This window comes from Silurus meridionalis, chromosome 6 (assembly GCF_014805685.1).
Source record: "Silurus meridionalis isolate SWU-2019-XX chromosome 6, ASM1480568v1, whole genome shotgun sequence".
NCBI classification, from domain to species: domain Eukaryota; kingdom Metazoa; phylum Chordata; class Actinopteri; order Siluriformes; family Siluridae; genus Silurus; species Silurus meridionalis.
Genome location: NC_060889.1, coordinates 6075684 through 6097553, shown reverse-complemented (window position 1 = coordinate 6097553; position 21870 = coordinate 6075684). Strand labels below are relative to the sequence as shown.

General features: G+C 37.6%; 1 protein-coding gene across 1 annotated transcript; it reads right to left on the bottom strand.

The window, feature by feature from the left end:
• Positions 1–5036: 5036 nt before the first annotated feature.
• On the bottom strand, positions 5037–17095 carry mmp14b (matrix metallopeptidase 14b (membrane-inserted)). The gene is made up of 10 exons (XM_046850904.1): positions 16621–17095; positions 14328–14476; positions 14009–14131; positions 13392–13699; positions 10787–10948; positions 10507–10679; positions 10285–10423; positions 10024–10174; positions 9829–9944; positions 5037–9447 (listed from the first exon to the last, which is right to left on the bottom strand). Exons 1-10 carry the CDS (start codon positions 16717–16719, stop codon positions 9053–9055), a joined length of 1815 nt encoding a protein of 604 aa, XP_046706860.1. The 5' UTR covers positions 16720–17095; the 3' UTR covers positions 5037–9052.
• Positions 17096–21870: the final 4775 nt, after the last annotated feature.

Below are 21870 nucleotides of genomic sequence, written 5' to 3'. Positions count from 1 at the left end.
CAGTGCTATGGATCATTTCTGACTCCAAAGTGGAGTTTAGATCTTTAAGCAAGCATGTTTTATCAGCATTTAAAAATTCAGTTTTTGCACATTATCCATGTTAAGACCATACATGTATATCAAACACAAAAAATGTCATGATTCACAAGTAAGAGGAAGATTAATACAGCTGAGTCTGCACAATAAACAGTGGAAGTCCACAAGACCTTCTGTAGGTCTGCAATCCAGAAGTGCAGCACAAAAGAAAAAAACCACAAGGTTGCTAATTTACTTACAGTAGACAGTTTTGACTCAATAAACCACTAAATGAGTCAAACAATGAACTCGCAATCCTGTCAGCAAAGAAAGCGAGGGCATTTTTTTTTTATTTTGTCAAATCTGTTTATCTCTGGTGACTCTTAATGTTACTGTGGGATTCTTCATCAAATAACGTGTTTGGAGTATTTATTGATAGTAAACCTTGCAAACACTTTGAAGCAAAACAATTTGTTGTCAAGATTCTCTCATTTTTTTGTTTTTTTTATTCATTGTTTTATCTCAGTTTCGTTCTCTCCTTCCTCTCATTGGAGTCAAGCTCCATATTTGTGTGTCTTGTTAACCACAGCAAAGCAACTCTGTCCTCTTCTGTTCTGTTATTAGTATAGCAAAGGCTGAGCTAAGCATTTTTCCATCCTGATGTAATCTTCCAACTGCAAAGCAGCTGAGCTCGCTAAGTTTTCCCCTCACAATCTTGCTGGCCCAGCTTATCCTCACTGTCTATTTTTTTTTTTTCCTGGAACCTGGAATGGTTTGGTTTTCTTAAAAAAACTGACTAGTCTGCTCTATTTGAATACTGGTTAACATTACAACTTTTGAAGCACAGCTGTTTTCATGATTGCACTATTTAGCTTGGAGATATGAGTCTTGTTCTGCTATAATGTTGTCAGTAAATTAAAATTTGTGCAAGTAGAATAGAAAAATACTTAAAACGTTATATTAGAATGTAATTATTACAAGCAATTGCACCTTAAAGATGATCTAAAAGAAGAAATACATTCTATAGATCAGAGCCAATATAGCTATGTGTGAACAGACCAGAGCTCCTGCTCTTAAAACTTTATTTTCATATCCAAGTGGAATTGCAAGTGGCACCCACAAGAAACAGCAAATCAATGTGTTGGAATATTGCAGCACTAAAAGTGATGTCTTTCTACCAGCTGATGTTAATAACTCTGGATAAAAACAGAGAGCTGTCCAAAACCTTTATACTGGGTTAAACAGGACTGGGTCCTGGCGCCTGCCTTTTCCTGCATGATGTTCTCATGCTGTAGAACTGCGAGGAACACTCTGAATTCATGTTTTCAGTATAATATAATGAAACTCACATTAGTAAGAACTTACTTTACTGCATTTTGAAATAACTGGAGCTTGAATGGCATCAGTTAACCACTGTTCCTGCCGCTCTTCCCTCCGCAGATCTTCCCACTTCATCCAGGCTTAGCTCTGGATAGTGTCCCCTTCATTTGGAGGCCACTCTGTGCAGCTGGGGATGGTTTCTCATCAACGCCTTGGGTGGTTCCATGAAATTACAGAGTAAGAATGGGAGCTTTGAGGATGGATTTGGACTGTAGTTAATGTCAACAGTCTGCTACACTGACTCAGGACTACAGTTTGCTTCTGATCACCAACACTGCACCCCGTAACATTGTATATCTGCAATAAATGGACATTCGGTGCAACCCAGATGAGGATGGGTTCCCTCTTGAGTTTGGTTCTTCTCAAGGTTTCTTCCTTATGCCATGTCTGGGAGTTTTTCCCTTGCCACAGTTGCCACCGTCCTTCTCATCAGGGACAAATATACTTATAAAGAACATCTGATTCACTTTTAATCACCACATTATCTGTGTAAAGCTGCTTTGAGACAATGATCATCGTTTAAAGCGCTATACAAATAAAAACCAGGTATGTGCTAAGCAGCAGAGATTTTTCTCTTTGCACCAGAGGCCAGAGCTCATGCCTGCTCACAGAGTTTACTCTATGTTGGCTTGCAGCTCTACAATTTACTTCCGGGTTTATTTTGGGTCAACTCTTTTCATGTGCATCTTTGTTTTGACTCATATTATTTCTTCACCACCGCCTCATCTTTGTTTCCTTGTAATTAGTTGCATATGTAATTTGTGCGTATAAACCACTTTGTGTGTGTATGCCTATTGTGATTCGGAGGCACCTGAGCTAGCAGTTTGCTGTGGGTGCCGACCCATTGTTCCATGTTACTTTTTTCTTCCTGGTTTTGATCTTATTTCATTTTTCACATTTACGTTCTTGTTTTTGCTTCATTTACAGTGCATTCGGAACGTTTTCAGACACCCTTCACTTTTGGAAGAATCCTGGTTATGCTGAAATTCTTCCATTTGAGACTAATGGAGGAGATTCCTCTGAGGAATCTTCAGTGGAGAATTATTTTGTAGCCTTTTCTAAATTGCAACAATCATGTCACTGAACTCTGCAGGCAGTTGCTTTGACCTCATGTCTTGGTTTTTGCTCAGACATGCATCAGAAGAAGAATTAAAAAGAGAATTGAGAAGAGAATTGGGAGGCACCTGAGCTAATTTTCAAGTGTTGGTGCAAGGGGTCTGAATACTTATGTAGATGTGATATTACAGGTTTTTCTTTTCAATAAATGTACAGACATTTTACTTTATCATTATGGGTTACTGAGTGTAAATTATTAAAAAAAAAAACTTTTTGAAAAATGTTATCAACAATTGCAACATACAACATTGAAAAAGGGGAACGGGTTCTGAATATTTTCTAAATGTACTGTATATAATTTGTTATCACTATGCTTGTATTAAGTTCTTGATTTTGGATTGTGATTTGCACTTTTTAGCTTGTTTGGTATATAAACTTGATTTATTCTGATTTGCATCAATCCATATCGTAGTACATTACACCAAGACTATGAGAGTAAGAACTGAGTACTTCTGCTCTGCTAAGTGATGCGAAAGTAACTTGGTTGTCTGAAACAATGTAAATTCTGCCATATATTTTAGCATGTGCTAAATAGTCATGCTTATTGAAAAAGCCAGGGTTTCAAATATTTTATGTTCAGTTTCAACGTGTACATGTGTTTTAACCTATGATGACATTTTTTCCAAAACACAAAACCTTGGTATAAACTGTATATAAAAACACCCTTGGGGATATCCTAGCCCTAGTAAACCACAACCTAAACCCAAGCACACTAAAACAATGGTCATTTCACAACTTTTGGTGCTTTTGGCAGTGTGGGCAGGTGCCAAATCCTGCTGGAAAATGAAATCAGCATCTCCATAAAGCTGGTCAGCAGAGGGAAACATGAAGTGCTCTAAAACTTCCTGGTAGACCGCCGTGCTGACCTTGGACCTGATATAATACAGTGGACCAACACTGCACCGCAGATGACATGACTCCCCAAACCACCACTGACTGTGCAAACTTTACACTGAACCTCAAGCAACCTGGATTCTGTGCCTCTCCTCTCTTACTCCAGACTCTGGGACCTTGATTACCAAATGAAACTTTCCTTTCATCTGAAAAGACGACTTTGGCCCACTGAGCAACAGTCCAGTCCTTTTTGTCCTTTGCCCAGGTAAGACAACTCTGACATTGTCTCTGGTTCAGCAGTGGCTTGACACAAGGAATTCATCAGTTGTGGCCCATGGATACGTCTGTGTGTGGTGGCTCTTGAAGCACTGACTCCAGCTGCAGTTCACTCTTTGTAAATTTCCCCCAAATTCTTGGATGGGCTTTGTTTCACCTTTTTCTACCACATTTTTTTACTTTCCATTCATGTGTTTGGATACAGCACTCTGTAAAGAGCAGCTTCTTTAGTGATGACCTTATGTGTCTCACCCTCCATGTGCAGGGTGTCAATGATTGTCTTCTGGACAACTATCAGGTCAGCAGATTGTGTAGCCTGAACCAGACTGAACCATTTAATGGTTTAGGAAACCTTCACAGATGTTTGGATTTAATGAGCTGATTAGAGTGTGACACCACAAGTCTCCAATATTGAACTTTTTCACAATATACAAATTTTCTGAGAATTTGGGGTTTTCATTCAAATTAAAATAAATAAACACTTGAAAAATACCAGTCTGTGTGTGATGAATATAATATACGAGTTTTACTTTTTGTATCGAATTACAAAATAAATAAACTCTTTTTATGATATTTTAATTTATTGAGATGCACCTTGTGCTCCTTTTGGTTGCTGTAAGGCGCTATATAAATAAAACTTGACTTGACTTGACTGTATGTATACACATTTCCTACAGAAAGTCATCATACCCAGTGAAAATCTTTAAAAGTTTAACGTTTCTAATCTGTATTTACACATCACTCATCATCAAAGTGAAAATAAATAAAACATTCTGGTGGGTTCTTAACAAGTAATTAGTGAAATACCAAAATGATCAGCCCCATAGATTATACCACTGTAAACTTGCTCAGGTGCAACCAATCAACTTCTAGATCAAACACTAGGGTAATTGCCCACCTGACAATAGTGTTGGTTTTGTTTACCTCAGAATAAAACCAGCTGCTTTTTGAAGATTCCACTGTTAGTAATGCATAGTGCTGCATTTAATTCCAGTATGGTTGGGAAAGTGATTTCAGAAGGCCTCAAGGATAAAGTTGTTGAAAGGCACAAGAAAAAAAGCTACAAAAGATTTTAAAGTCATTGGCTATCTCTCAGAGTAGTGTTCAGAGCATAACTGATGAAAGTGGAAAGCGTATGATACCACCACCACATTAACTAGATCAGACCTTGGAAGACAAAGGCAGGGGGACTGTGATCACAGAAGCTACCAAGAGGGCAAAGGCAACTTACAAGGAATTACAGTACAAGGCTTTTGGGCTGTAACTGGTCAGTCTGTGCATAATAGGGTAAAAAGAAAAGTGTCTTTCTGAAAATGTGCCACACTCAAAAAATCAAACAGCGCACCACCCAAAATTCTGTGGAGAATAGTGGTGGCATCAAGTCAAACATAAACAACTGTATATACAACAATTAGTTGTTTCTGTTTGTATTTAATTTGTAAAAAATTTTTATTCAGAAATAAATTCAGAAATGTAAAAAATTAAGGCCACTGCATGATGAGGTTTGCCTGTCCAGCAGGACATCCTATAAACATTGTTAGTAACACAAGTTAATTTAATGCAAATGATGTTAGTAAGAGTAATAATAATCATGACATCAGCATCATCGTCATCCATAATGATATTATAATAAAAAATGTTTAAAGGAACATGAAAAGACAGAATACTTACACATTATATACTCATTTAAGTCACTAAAATGGTATGTGTAAGAAAAAGGCTACATCTGTTAGCAATTTTACCAAAGCAGACAACAGTAAACATTAAAACATTCTACAATCACATATGTAGAATGTATAAGTAAAACAATTAACCAAAACCACATTTGGGCATAAAATAGGTAAAGAAGACTAACTAACATTAAACACAAGGAATAGCATAAACCACTGCCTCTTCCCAGGTTTCTTTTCCCCAAAAATATATATATATAAAAAAAAAAAAAAAAAAAACTAAAAAAGGTCATTGGTAAACAAAGTACATCCCATTAGAACTTACAGCAACTTCTTAAAATTTAGTGGTTTAATTTTTTGCACAAAAAAAAAAAAAAAAAACAGTAAACATCTCATAAATAAAATACACCCAAGATTTATAAATGATTCTAAGCAATCATAAAAACAATTACAATTTTTGTCTATGCCATATATACTGAAAATCCCTCTACAGACAGCTAAATTAAAGTAGTTTGGAGTTTTATATATGTTTACATTTGTGTGTCTTTGTGTTTGCCACTAGTCACAGTGTCCGAATTGGTCATATGTTAATTACTACAGCTAAAATTTTGGAACAAACAAGAATAACACCATCAAGTAAAATTGTGTTTACTAGTCAAATATCAGTATTTCTCAGCTAAAGAAAACCCTGGTTTATATACAGTACCAGTAAGAAGTTTTGACATTCTATTTGTGTTGTTTTTTTATTACTTTCAACATTGTACATTAATATTGAAAAAATTACAACTATAAAAGAACATGTATGGAATCATGCAGTAAACAAAGAGTATAAATAACCCAGTATATGTTGGATATTATAGATTGTAAAGAGTAGCTACATTTAGCTTTGATGACAGCTTGGCACACTCTCATTAGATTCACCAGGTATTCACCTGGAATGGTTTTTAATTTACAGATGTGTCTTGTCAAGAGTTCATTTATTTTATTTCTTGCCTCCTTGATGGCTTTAGACCATCAGTTGTCTTGTACAAAGGAAAGGGTGAGTACAGAGTCAACTGCTGTACAAATGCATATTATGGCAAGAAACACTCATTTAAGTAAAAAGAAAAAACAGTTTATTACTAGTATTACTTAGTATTATTACTTTAAGAAATGAAGGTCAGTCAACACGAAAATCTCAAGAACATATTAAAACCCAGTTAAATGTTCAAGTGCTTTCTCAAAAACTATCAAATGCTATGATGCAACAGACTCTCATGGGCCGTAACAGGAATGAAAAACCAAGAGCTACCTCTGCTGCAAAGAATATGTTTAGAATTACCAGTCTCAGAAACCAGTGATTTACATTAATGCTTTTTGAAGTATAAGTGGCAGACATATCAAATAAACGAAGAACAACAAGCAGAAGATACTTGTGTTGGTCAAGAAACACAAGGAATAGGCATTAGATCAGTGGAATACTGTCCTTTGGTCTGATAAGTCAAATTTGAGATTTTTGCTTCTAGCCACCATGTCCTTTTTAGATGTACAAAGGGTGAATGGACAGTTCCTAAATATTTGGTTCACACTGTGAAACATGGAGGAGGAGGAGGTGTGATGGTGTAGGGGAGCTTTGCTAGGGACTTATATTGTTTGCTTTATTCAAAATTATGAACACACTTAACCAGCATGGCTACCAAAGCATTTAACAGCGACATGCCATCCAATCTGGTTTGCACTTACTGGGACCATCTTTGTTTTCCAACAGGACAATATCCCCAAACACACCTCTAGTTCATGTAAGAGCTTTGCATCAGACGAAATGGTTTGGGTTGAGTTGGAACAAGATTCATGATTCAAGACTCATGAGACTGACCAAGAGAATGCCAAGAGTGTGCAAAGCTCTCATCAAAGCAAAATGTGGAAGAATCAAAAGTATAAAACATATTCTGCGTTATTTAACAAGTTTGTGTTTACTACATAATTCTATATATTGTATGTTCTTTCAAAGTTTTGTCTTCAGTATTAATGTAACAATGTTGGAAATAATAAAAATAAAGAAAAAAACACTTTAGGAGGTGCATCCAAACTTTTGACTTGTACTATATATTTACATTTAACTCACAGTGAATATGGCAGTTTTGAAAAAAAATAGAGAACTAATTTTAAGAACTGGAGGAGATGACGGTAAAATAAGAAATGTAACAAAACACAAGTACTCACACGTGCAAAATCTCTGTCTACCTAAGTATTAAAAGACATTCAATTGAATTTAATTTCATCACACTACATTATGTATGTGATTTAGACTGGGCAGGATTCTAGATTTAACATTGATACCAGCTTTAACTTGTAAATACTGGCAATTGTGCATGGTATAAGTGCGACGAGCCACTGCCAGGTACACATTACTTGATTTTATTAACCTCCGTGCCATTAAAATTGTGTAACACACCTAGTCATGGATTATTCCTTACATATATAGGCACACATACATATAACATATAATATTAATGATAATTCTAATGCACTGTTGATTTCTCAATGATTCCCAAGAATTAGTATGACATTCATTGATCCAAGATTTAATAATGACAATGATAATTAATATTAAAAACAATCTATAATTAACTAATAATTAAGAAACTAATCCATTGGCATTGTTCTGGCTTTTGTTTAATTTTCAGCCTCTCCTCATAGACTGAAGTCTTTCCTCAGTGCAAGACACATGAAAGCTAAAAATTCTAATGTCTAAATTCTAAAGGCCTTCGTGTGTTTTGTAATAAGGAGATGCATCAGTTTGGCCACTCATACGGTGAAGTGTTGCAGTGATTATTAATCTTCCGCAAGTTTCTCCTATCTCCACACATGATCTTTGAGGCTGAACCATGAGTGAACACGTGACTAATAGAATCTTGGTCACCTTTCTGACCCATCACCCTGTTTTGCTCAGTTTGTGTAGGTAGACAGGTTTAGGAATAGTCCTGGTATTCCAAAATGTCTTCCATTCAGGAATAATGGAGATCACCATTGCTTTGTCATTATAGGGTTTGGTGTAGTTTTGTTTAATCTGAATGTACTGAATATAACAGGATATTATGCATTCTTAGGTTTTTATAAAATAAGGTAATGTTAATAGACTACACTGGACTGTATTTTTGCTTCGGTAATTTGAAATTGTGTCTAAAGTTTTGTGTCTAAAACCCTTTATAATGAATGAAAATAATAAATTAGGGATTTCAAATCTACAAATATGCCGTATAATAAAGTTTTTGATCTTGTGGCCTTTAAGAATTGTGATTAAATAATATCTTTAACACAGTGTTAAATTAAGGAAATTATAGGTTCTGCATGTTGTGTGCAAAAAAAAAATCACATTGATTAGGAAGCTGTAACACATAGTGATAAACTTTGTATGTGAAATAACATCACTAAGCATGTACACTTGAACTTTTCATTTTCCCTCATTTAGTCATGATCATGAGCTCAAAATTAATCACAATTAAAATTTGGGGTGGTCCACTGTCAAGTACTTGCACTCTACCAAAGGTCTAAGGTTTTGAGTAAAAAGGCTCTTGTGACCAGAGAAAATGGTCTAATGTTTATCCAAGTTTTCATAAACGGAAAAAAGCCCTACCATTTTTTAAAATCATATTTTGCAAAACTGAGATCAAAAACATCAACTACAATTTCTAAGGTTAACAACTTAAAGCAAAGGAATAATGTAATATATACTGTGCTTTCTGTACCTTTATCTTCAGCCTCCTCTCCTCCCCATAACTCTACACCTTGTCTAGTAGGGAACGCTGACAGTAGAGCAGATGACGTGGAGTGCCATATTTGCGGAAAAAGAGCAAGGCTCCCAAAGTGCAAATTAAACACACCAGCAAAATAAGTGGCACCACTACTGCTGCCATTCCTCCTTCATCATCAGACGTGCTGTCCACCTCAATGACAATCACTTCTGTCTTCTCATATTTTTCTTCTTCTTCAGTATTCTCTTTGTCTTGGTCATTGACATCAGTTCCACCACCTGCCCGACCTTCATCTGTTTTAGGGTCCTCTTCTGGACAATCGACCCAGTCACTTAAGGCAAACTTTGGGTAACCGGGTTCCACTCTCATTAGTTGGTTGCTGAACTTCCAGTATTTATTAGCTTTGTAGAAATATGTGTAACCTAAAAGAAAGATTTTGACTTTAATAATCTGTAAGATGTTTTTTTTACTTTATGCTTTCTAATGTAGCACCATTATTCAAGTTCTAAGAATGGAGTGCTAAATTGACTGTACTAAGCACTGACATATTATCCCCTAAACCCTCTGGCTTCCCTAATTTCCATAAAATTATATTTTAGAAGAGATTTTAAATCATCTTACTCTAATAAATAATGTAAACTACAATAATGTACTACTCAACAACTGTTGAGTAACAAACCATTGAATTTAACTCCAAATGTCCAAATGATCAATGACCAGTTTATTTATTAAAAAAATGTATAACTTATTAACTTGACTTTATTAGCCTATATTAAGCTACTTAATATAAAAAGAATTGTTACTTTGGTCTCGGCTCATGAAAGCTGCTTCGATGTTGTCAGGGATACCCTGCCACTTGCTGCTGGGTTTAGGATAATCCGGGTCTACTGATCGTTGCTCTTCATTGTATCGATAATATCTAAAAGAAAAAAAGAGACACTTACAGTGTGCTTTATGATAATCAATAATCTTACACAAACAGAAAAACTGTCACATACTTATTTCCTCTAAAGAAGTAGGTTTTGCCTGTGGGTGTATAAAAAAGGGCCGCATCAATTCTGTCCTGAGGGAGACCTCTGCCCATCGCTCTCAGTGTCTTTGGGTAACCTGGCTCCAAATTTGCTTCAGAAAATACCCAATGTCGGTCACCTGAGGAATGATTCTATACTTATTATGAAAAATCCACTAAAGTGTTTTAAGTCTCTTAGCTTTCTGCAACACATTTTAATATAAAATTACAAACTGAAACCAGCACTTGCCTTTGAAAAAAACAAATTTGCCATCCTCTCTCTCATAGGCAGCATCAATTGATGTAGGTAGACCTCTCCAGACATGTCCAATTGGCACTGGATAGTTTTCCATAACCCGGTGATTACGGACACGCCATAACCATTTATTCTAAATTCCAGGATGAAAAAGAGCTTTAAATTTGCACATTAACGTCGGGTTTTTATTGTTTACAAATGCGCAGTATTTTTTACCTTGAATATAAACATTTCTCCTCTCAAAATAGCAATTGTGTCAAAGTGACCTTTACAGATATCAGGGCCATAGTGAGGTACTTCTGGTTTGCGTGGGGTGTCACTGGGATGAGGGATATGGTAAGGGGGGTGGGGGCTAACTGAAGGTCTAGGATTTCCCCTAGGGTTTGGACCTACATGATGAAGATGCAGAAAAAATTCTATTAGCTGACACTGTTCTTGAGACAGGTTTGCACATATCTTGTTGTGGATGTCAGGAGACTGTTGTGATCTAACTTACCATAAAGCTGCTGAATGCCCCGGCGATCGTCGTCTGGAAGTTCAAAGTTTTCTGTGTCCATCCATTGGTAGAAAGGTGCCATGATGGCAGAGGGGTCATTAGAGTGCTCCATACCCAATGCATGACCCAGCTCATGTACAGCCACCAGGAAAACATCATTACCTAAAGGGAAAGGAAATTCATGACACGTAAAAATACAAATCTTTTTTAAATCCAGATGCAATATACCATTTGTTACAGGACCTGCTATCCAGTATATTTTCATATATATAATAGTTTTTTTGTTGTTGTTTTTTTATGGTATTGCATCAATACTAGCACTCTTTGCATAAGGCAGCACAAAGCCACAACATTTACCAATTAAAAAAAACAATTAAGATGTCATTTAATTTTTAGAATGATCTAAAACGTGTTCAAATTTGCGTGGTAGACATTCTGTGTGATCCGACTCAACTTTTTTCAATAAATCAAAGAAATCTTGTTTAGTAAATTTGGATTTGACAGATGCTAGGGAAATGCTACCAGAATGCTAAGAGTAATATTTGGTGGAGAAAGGATAATGATCTCAGGCTATTTTTCAGGGTTTGTGCTTGAGCATTTAGTTCCAGTAGAAGTTATTGTAAAAGTTGAAGCATGCAAAGGCTAAAATGCAAATGTAAGCATTTTAGCAAAACTGTGGGGAACATCTTTGGGATAAATTTGGACAGTCAGTTTTTACTTCTAAAAACAAACAGATAACAACCCCCAGATAACAAGAGAAAAACACAACATGTCAATATGCAGCCATTTGTTCCCAAAAAGTAAACCATTTAGAAACCATGGGGAATAAAACTAGTACACACTTTAATTCATTTAAATGCAGAGCAACGTTAATAGAAACAATTAACTTAGAACTAATGTTCTTAACTCGAACTGGTGTTTAAAAGTTTGGATGTTTTGAATACAATGTTAAAATGTTTTGAAATACTTAAACTAGTAAACAGTTAATTTATTCTTTAGCTTATTGTGAATCTTCAAACAAGTGCACTTATTCTTTCTTGTACATTTCTGCAAAATTCTGTTAAAAGTAGGGCTGTCAAAATTAATGCGTTAATAACGCGTCAACACAAATTAATTTTAACCGCACTAATTTTATTAAAGCATGATTAATGCAGCATGCATTTCTGTTTGACCATTTTAATTAAAAATATAATAGATATAAAAGAGGCGAAATTAAAACCTTCGACGCAACAAAAGTTTATTCACGACGTCCTTTCTTTGCTCAGATATTTAAAAGAAATAAAAAAAAACTACACTGAAAAATAATTTATTATCAATAAAAATGTGTTTTACTGATGCACCAAGTCGCAAATCAAACACCAAAATCCTCAGTGGTGCACACATCCAGCAATTAAAACCATCCGTGTGGAAACATAGCAAAAGTTCTGTTTGGTGTCCTGATGATTTACGTCATTTAAAACACCATAATTAGTTTAAACCGTTTGCAAGAATGTTTTGTCTTCATGCTCTATGTTGAGTTTGGCTTCACTAATAATAAACATACTTTTGCATCAAGCATCGATATTCGTCCATGTACATGTTGATTAGCGTTTTAAAAACTTGAAACATATTAGTTTCAGGTACATTTAGAAAAGATAAAAATGAGTGGGGGCACGACGGTAGTCTGATCCTTTGAATTATTATTTGCTTTATTTTCTTTGTATTGCCATTGCTGTAGTTTTCTTACATGATATTTAAGTTTATCTACTCTGCTTATTTGGCTTGTGAGGGCATGGACTACAGGTATATGTAACCCGTACACACACTTTTGGGGGCTATGGTTGCTATGTCCCGTCTCAATAACTGCAAGTCCTGTGGCTGCAAAACAAGTCCAATGTTTGTTTCGACAAACAAAACACTGTGCATCATAGCTAAACTTCTAAACTTTAGTTTAGAAGGATCCTTTTTTAATTCCAGAACTTTTGTGGTTTGTCCAAATGCAATACTGCAAACCCAAAGTCATGCTGTCATATTTTTCTTGGACAGAGGGGGCTTTTTCCTAGCCACATGATGTAGCCATTCAGTTTATATACCAGCGAGCGTTAAATGTCTGACCTTGGACTAAATCTGCTGCCGACTTCTAAAACCGTCTTAAATGCTCGTTATTTGTAAACAATCTATATATTTTTTTACTATGGATAAGCAGCAATAACTTCTTATTTTGTCCCCACCAATATTCTACATTTTGGTTTACTTTTTCTGAAAAACATTACTACAGTGTTTGTTTGTACAGTCATATATAATACTATTTGAAGATGTAAATGGTAACATTTGCAGGGGTTATATTGAGTGTCTCTATGCGCTATATATTTTCTGTGGCTAGAAAAACAAGTAGAAAGCTATTATGTAATGTCCTAGATACATTTTATGAGTATAAGAATATATTTTTTTCATCATTGTGATTTAAATCACTAAAAGGGTCTGTCAAAACAATATTTGCTGCATATCCTTTTGGCCCCATCTATTGATATAGTGTTTCTGTAGCCCTTGGGAAAAGCAAGGACCTATGTTTACTTCTCAGCATCTGATAAATTCTCAGCATCTGTCAACCCTTAACGTCTCTTACCCCACAAGTCTCTGTTTCCAATTGTCCAGGGCTCTGCAGCATCAAAGTGTGTGTCTCCTCCTATGCCATTTCCAGGAAAATAGGCATGTGCTAAAAACCCACCCTCACCATCAAATGGACTGGCATCATCATGAAAACCCTCAGCAAAGAAGATCATAATGTCTGCAAAGTCAGTAGTCTTGTCCCTAATGTAGCTGTAAGGGATCTCTCGGAATTGTAAAGGGGTTACACTCTCCCACACTTTGAAAGCTTTTCTGATTGCCTCATAGGTTTCATACTCTCCGATCTTAGGTGTGTAATTCTGTATGCTGGAAAAGAAAACAGAGAAGATAAAAAAGCCCATTTGGAAAGATAATCAGGTTTTTAGAAAACCCTAAACACTAGAAATATGCTGAAATGTAGAAAAAAACAAAGAGTAGAGAAACGGATGTACATATAAAACAATCACATGAGAATCTGTGCTAAACCTCACTGAATGTGGAATGGGTTACACTGTACGCCACAGAGTACTTCCATAAGTGTGGAAAAAATGTGTCATGCCCCTTAACCAGCTAGGCTCTTTAAACAATCTCTTCATTTTCTTTGTTACGTGTCGATATCTGCAGTATGATTCCTACCAGAATGTGATCTCCTTCTTTTTCCATTTCAGTCCCTGGATAGCATATCTTTTCTTTCTCAAGCTGCTCTTTAGCTCTGCTCCAAACTTATCTGGAACTCCACAGCGAGGCCTCTTCATTGCCCTGGAAAACAGACTTAAATCAGTTACTTTAGGCACATTTATTTAAGGTAACATTTTCTGTATTAGTTGTGGATTGGATTTCTTTACCTACGGAACCGAGGAATCCCCACATATTCATTTCACATTTTTGTCAAATTATATAAAGGAATCAAACTAAATAACCCTTTAGACAATAGTTACATGTGAAATTGACTCACTTCAGTGTGTCAGAGTCCAAATTTCCAGTGACATTTAGGCCGTATAATCTTTGCATTGCAATAATAGCAGAAGAAATGGATTGGGGTGATCGGGGTGTGTGTTTATGAAGGTCACCTGGAGGAAGGTACCCATACTGTTGAAGCCAAGCCTAGAGGACAAAAAGATATGACAAAAGACAACAATGGCAGATCAATATTCAACAAATTAAAGTTAAGTACAGGGAAGTTGTAATTGTGTTTATATTGTTAATAAAAAGTATGACTGTGGTCCGTCTGAGTGTGAATTGCAATATCAGCATGCATATTCACGAGCCTCCTCTTCATGACTGTTTCACTGATAAAGCTGTATATGCTCTGCATTGCCAACATCACACTCTCTATAAGATGCTTTTATAATTCCATTTTTAGATTTTTAGTTAAGTTACTTTTAACGTATAAAGATGCTGTAGTAAACCCCTTTTGTTATTTCCACATAGCAGGGTTTTAATGGTATTTGACAAATAACCAATATTAATATACAGTGCCTCTGCGTTTACTTTTAATCAACAATGCAAACATTCTCCAAAGCTCTTAAATACAGTAGAAAGCTTTGTTTCACAAGCTCTTCATTCATATGTTTTAAACTGGCCTTGTATCATTGTCCTGTTTTTGTGTATAGTTTTGGCTCCATCTACATTACACTTGATGGCAACAACTCCATCTAAAAATGAAATCCACAGAATGATCCTACAGTAAAACTGCTATGCCTGATGTTACCTCTGTGTTAGTCTGTATTTACTTTGTGCTAATCGTGTCGTTTCACAAGCAGTCTTGGTTCAATCTGATCTGACAAAAAGTCAGAAATATTTACTGTGCAACCATAAAACCGGACACATGAATATAAAATTAACACTTTGTTTAACACAATCTTTTTTTGTTTTTTTTCCCCCCATTTCCCCCCACTGCAAAAAACAGCTTTATGTCTGCTGCTTTGTGCTGTGTACACTGCTAACGCTACCTCGTTTGAGTTTTCTTCCCCTCTCCATCACCTCCATCACTGTCAGGGGAATTAAAAAACTTTCTTTCAAACTTTCTATAAGTTGTTCACTTACATTTCCGCTATTTATTTCCGCTCTGCTACAGACGTCATTTGGCATTACTTGTCATCCTTTTGCATTTGTTTTATTTATATCACTACGTGAGTCATTTACATGAATAGCTTTTAGCAGACGTCCTTAAACAGAACAAATTAGAGAAGTCATCCTAGTTACAAGCCTAGTTATGGTTCCACCATATGGATACCAGGACAGAAACTAATTTAGATACACTGTGTCCCCATTTCTGAGCCTGGGCCCACTGTTGCCTCTGATTCCCGTTCTTGGCTTTCAGAAGTGGAAGTCAGTTTTGATCCTTTGCGTTTGTAACTCAAGGTTTTGTGTGCATGCTGGCATGTTTTTTCTGCTCGCTGTAAGAGTGATTATATAAATTGCTAGATATTTTCTGCCAGTTTGTAAATACTGTGAATTTTCCTCTGATTTCTCTTATGAACGAGGCACTTCCTACCACTTTTGTTTTTCATACCGTACTGTATGAACCCGAGAACAAAAGAAATCCAGGGGATCAGCAGTTTCTGACTATAATAAACACATCTGGTGCTTGTGCCAGAGTTAAAACTACTGAAATCACATTTGAAACAACATCAACAGAAACTCTTATCAATAAGCTGTGTGTTTATTTTGCTTTGTGCTCCTGCCACATGTTAAAAAGATGTGGGTTTTCTTCCTGTTTGTTTTCTTTTATTTGATTGTCTTGTACGTTTGTTAAAAATGATTCTGCAAATTGTATTCATGGCTAAATATTTGTGATCAAATCTTGCTGTTTTCTTCTTTTGGTTCATGGCCAATACACACATAGTTTTGGCAACTCTTTGCCTTACTAAACATTTAGTTCTGATTTCACTCAGAGGTTTGTGGTCTGAGATATTCTGCGAATCTCCTCGCTGTTTGGAATAATCATCAGTGATCACGAGGAGCCTTGTGTCTGCCAGGCACCAATCACTTCCCATAGAGCATCTCTACCTACTTTTTTCATGCAATGTTAATAAAAAAAAACAAATCTGAAGCTTTGACTTCTGAAAGTGCTTCTGCTTCTTCCCAGACCCGGTGAGGTCTTTTCTAATAAAGCGCTTTACTCGTTCTCCAATGTGCCGCGAACAAATACATTTCATGCAATATTGTTATGTCTTTATGCCACTATTATTCATGCTGTATCTACTGTATCTACACCACCTACACAGTCTGATCGGCCTCCTTACCTCCGGACTCACGTCCCGCTCCGGCGCGCCGCCCTGCACGCGCAGCCACAGCGCGAGGAAAAGCAGCAGCTCCAGAAGCGCTTCAGACCAAATCGCCATTCTTCAAGTTTATATTTAAACAAATCCAGAAACTTTAGTTTGCTTTTCCCCTCTAACTATTAAAAAACATCGCCTTCCAAAAAAAATCACAAAAAACATTGAAATATAATAACGGAATTAAACAAAACTTTTACTTTATTTATATTTATATAAAACACCCAGCTGAGGGAAGTTGTGCCTTAGTGCTATTAGCAATAACTTTCAAAAGGCACAATGAAAGACGATGTCAGTGAACCACTGTTTTTCTTTAACACTAGTTCATTTCCACCCGAAACTTTGTCAACACGTCTTCATATTCAGAGCATTCGCAGCCATTTTCTCTCAGCTGTTGACGTGGTCGCTCGAGTTCGAGCCGAACTTTCACCAAACAACCGAAAGCCCTCCCCTTCTCTCTCTCCCATCCCTCTCTCTCCTCCCTTCTCTCCTTCCTTCTCTCTCCCATCCTCTCTCTCCTCCCCTTCTCCTTCCTTCTCTCTCTCCCATCCTCTCTCTCCTCCCTTCTCTCCTTCCCTTCTCTCTCCCATCCTCTCTCTCCTTCCCTTCTCTCTCTCCCATCCCTCTCTCTCCTCCCCTTCTCTCCTTCCCTTCTCTCTCTCCCATCCCTCTCTCTCCTCCCCTTCTCTCCTTCCCTTCTCTCTCTCCCCTTCTCTCCTTCCTTCTCTCTCCTTCCTTCTTTCCCTTCCTCTCTCCTTCCCTCTCTCCTTCCTTCTTTCCCTTCCTCTCTCCTTCCCTCTCTCCCATCCTCTCTCTCCTCCCTTCTCTCCTCCCTTCTCTCTCTCCCATCCCTCTCTCCTCCCTTCTCTCTCCCATCCCTCTCTCTCCTCCTCTCTCCTTCCCTTCTCTCTCTCCCATCCTCTCTCTCCTCCCTCTCTCTCTCCCATCCCTCTCTCTCCTCCCTTCTCTCCTTCCCTCTCTCTCTCCCATCCCTCTCTCTCCTCCTTCTCTCCTTCCTTCTCTCTCTCCCATCCTCTCTCTCCTCCCTTCTCTCCTTCCCTCTCTCTCCCATCCTCTCTCTCTCCCTCTCTCTCCTTCCTTCTCTCTCTCCATCCCTCTCTCTCCTCCCTTCTCTCCTTCCTTCTCTCTCTCCCATCCTCTCTCTCTCCCATCCTCTCTCCTCTCCTTCTCTCCTTCCCTTCTCTCTCTCCCATCCTCTCTCTCCTCCTTCTCTCTCTCCCATCCTCTCTCTCCTCCCTTCTCTCCTTCCCTTCTCTCTCTCCCATCTGTCTCTCTCCTCCCCTTCTCCTTCCCTTCTCTCTCCCATCCTCTCTCTCCTCCCTTCTCTCTCCCATCCCTCTCTCTCCTCCTTCTCTCTCTCCCATCCCTCTCTCTCCTCCCTTCTCTCTCTCCCATCCTCTCTCTCTTCCCTTCTCTCTCTCCATCCTCTCTCTCTCCTCCCTTCTCTCTCTCCTCCCTTCTCTCCTTCCTTCTCTCTCTCCCATCCCTCTCTCCTCCCTCTCTCTCTCCCATCCCTCTCTCCCTTCTCTCTCTCCCATCCCTCTCTCCCTTCTCTCTCTCCCATCCCTCTCTCTCCTTCTCTCTCTCTCCTTCCCTCCTTCCCATCCCTCTCTCCCATCCCTCTCTCCTCCCTTCCCTCCTTCCAATCTCTCTCCCTTCTCTCTCTCCCATCCTCTCTCCTCCCTTCCCTACTTGCGCTTCCTCCTTCCCATCCCTCTCTCACCTTCTCTCTCCTCCCTTCCCTTCTTCCGCTTCCATCTTTTCCTTACCTCTCTCCTTCTCTCTCCCTTCCCTCCTTCCCTTCTTCCGCTTCCATCTTTTCCTTACCTCTCTCCTTCTCTCTCCTTCCTTCCTTCCTTCCCTCTCTCTCCTTCTCTCTCCTTCCTTCCTCTATCCTCTTACCTATTTCCTTCTCTCTCCCTTCCTCCTTCCTTCCCTCTTTTCCCATCCCCTTTCCCCTTCCTTCCTTCCTTCCCTCTCTCCAGTTTCCCTCTCCCATCCCTCTCTCCCCTCCCCTTCCCTCATCCCTCTCTCCCATTCCTTCCTTCCCCTTCCCTCTCTCCCCTTCCTTCTTTCCCCTTTCCTCTCTCCCCTTTCCTCTCTCCCTTCCCTCTCTCCCCTTTCCCCTCTCCCCTTCCCTCTTTCTTACAGTCTGCGGTTCTCCTGTGGTCGAGTGAGAACCTCATTCTGGTATCTCATGTCAGGAAAGTAATAAACCAGTAAAATGCTGTGGGCTCAAGAACAGAAATTAATATACAATGACCATGAAACAGTTTTTACACCGAGGGTAAATGCAGTGCAGCATCATTTACATTTATAAGGTGGTGTAAAGCATTTGAGTAAAATATAAATAAAAATAATAATATATAGCTGAAAAATTCACCACCGCATTTCAGTCTAAACAACATTGTTTTTTTTGTTTTACTTTACAATTACTTACTTTCATTTTATTTGTCCATTGAGTATTACAGTTTTTCTCGATTGCTAAGACACATTTCTTGAAAGATGCTCTCCTTTTCTCTAAACTGTGAACACAAAACCCAATTCTCAAGCTACATTCACAAAACCTCAGACTTTTCTTGCAAAACCAAACTTTCACCTCAAAACAGTTCAATCTGTGCTTAAAACTTAACTATGTTGTTAAATCGTGCCCCGAGTCAATCAAAATTAAAATCACTACGGAACAGTCACTAAACACTACGTAGAAAAATAGAAAACACAATGCTCAGGACATCAAGCTGGAGAAACAAAAAAACCCTGTGCATTTAGCACTTGTACAAAAAGACAAAACAGAAATCTTGTGCATTTACACGTAGCACTTGTAAAAACAAACAGAAATCGTATGCGTTTGCCACGTGTGTACAGTAAGCCCATGTAAAAAATAAAGTACAAAAATATACATGGAATACGAGGCCTACAAACAGTTAGACCAACCCTCCATTACAATACTACAGTACACTGGTACAGTGATGTACTGAAACATATATTTACGTACAGTATACTGTGGTACAGTATGTAGTCTTTCATACAGTAATTGCTGTCAACATTTACATACTGTAATATAATGTAATGACCTGTTCTCTTCTCTAAATCTTCAGATTATGGTGGACACAGTGAGTCTACTGATGTTTGGTTGTACCCTTTGTCCAGCCTCCCTCATGCTCATACCATGGACAAGAACATGGTCAATCACAGTAGCTCTGATTTCATCAGATATTACTGTTCTTTGTCTTCGCTGACCACCTCGACCTTCTCTCACACGAACTCTTCCTCTCAGATTTCTATCCATTGTAGGGTCTCACAAACCAGTGCTCTCTGAACTGGATTACTGTATATGCTCCCTCACATCATTAGCCACAAGTGCGATCCATTTTGAGTTGTTGTGTTCAAGTGGTGACACTTGTGCTTTAATTGTGTTTGACTTTTGTCACCTGTGCTCACCATTATGCAGCACGGGTTCATCACAATGAAAATGTGTTGGCAAGTTGTGTCTAAACAGGTGAAAAGTGCTTATGGTTTTGCCAAAAGAGTGATTGATTCAATCAGTGGGTTCAGGCAACTGAGCATTTGGTTCAGACAATAGAGTTTAGTGTTTTAGCAATTGAGAAAAACTGTAACGGTTCTTCCACTCTGTGTTTTTGAAAGATTGCTTTACTACTTTGTCTTTTTACTGACCGACTTGTTTCATCTTTGTTGTGGTGTTGGTTAATGTAGTGTTGAGGTGTACAACCTGATTTGTATTTCGTGAAATAAGACCTCACAAATCAACTGCTTTTGGCTTTTCACTAACGTGTGTCTTTGCTTCGAGCACTAGTGCGTCTTTAAGCCTACGTTCAATATGAGTCAAATACTCGAGTGCTGTTCAAATCATAATACTCTAATACTTTTACTAGTCATATTGCAATTGGTGACTTTTAACTTGTAATGGAGTAAGTTTTGCTGTCAGGTATCTACACTTTTACTCAAGTATAAATTTTAGGTACTCTTTACACCTCTACATTTATTTTGCTGATGCCTTTATCTAGAGTGAGTTAAGTGCTTTAAAGTCTCCATCAATAAATACATTACAATGCTGGTTCATCAGGACACAGATGAAGAATAACACCAGTCTAAAACTCTGTTGGAAGAGAAAACAGAGTTTTTTTTAAAGAAAGGTGTTAATTTAAGAAGTGCTGGAGTAAGTTTACTCGGCTGTTTGAACATTACATGGAAGTAGAAGTACATTCTACTACTGAGATGCCAGAACAGAGAAGAGATTGACGCATGCTTTTCTTTAGAAGAAGGAACCATGCCTGTGCTACACGTCTACCCTGAGAAATGGTGGGACTGTTTGAGCAGTGATTGATGGCAAAAATGAAAAATGAGAAAACGTTTTATTCACTGTTTATTTGATTAAACAACATGGCTGGAATTTGGCTTATATTTTTTTGTTTGAGCTTTTTTATACTTTACATTACCCACAATAACCACATGAAACAATAAAGCAACGCTCACTTCCAAGCTTCGCATTATAAAGAGAGTATAACACTAAGTTCATTTCTAAATGTTGCTGTTAAGTATTGTATTTTCTTTTAATAAAGTTAGTTATCTGTTCAAGTCAAGCCATTGCTCACAGAAAATTACTTCTAGTTGTTTGAACATACAGTGTACACATACAATGTATTTACAAATGTTACAAAATTGCTTATGTGGCCATATGAAACACATGTCTGGTGCAGATCATAAAGAATAAAACATGTGCATCTTAAGGATGTGCAGCTCCATAAATGTGTCAGATGTGATTTGAATCTAGATGCATAGCCTAAAGTACAATACATTAAAGATCTATATGAAGTAGCTACTGGTGCAATACGAGGCAGTGCGATTCAATACAACACAATGCTATGGGAAAAAAAATTATGCAACGTGATTTCTTTGATTCAGACAGACAGCAAATCATAAATTTACTTAAGTGCCTTCTCACTTCTAACACATGGCCCTTTCACAAACACGCCTTTTTTTTGTCTTTTCCTGTTCTGTCTCCAGGAAGATGCAGCTCTACCTCTGCCATGTTAATCTATATTCAAATCAATTTATTTTTATTTGTATAGCGCTTTTAATATAATATAATACAAAGTGGTAATCAATAAGATTGTTCTTTATAGGTTTAAGTTTGTCCCTAATGAACAAGTCACGTAAACTCTGTGATTCTCAGGA

Coding starts and splice junctions, on each gene's coding strand:
- mmp14b (XM_046850904.1), bottom strand. CDS start 16,719: ATGGCGATTTGGTCTGAAGCGCTTCTGGAGCTGCTGCTTTTCCTCGCG. Junction 14,132..14,327: donor TTGGACTCTGACACACTGAA/GTGAGTCAATTT, acceptor TCTGTTTTCCAG/GGCAATGAAGAGGCCTCGCT. Junction 9,448..9,828: donor TTTCATGAGCCGAGACCAAA/GTAACAATTCTT, acceptor TCTTTCTTTTAG/GTTACACATATTTCTACAAA.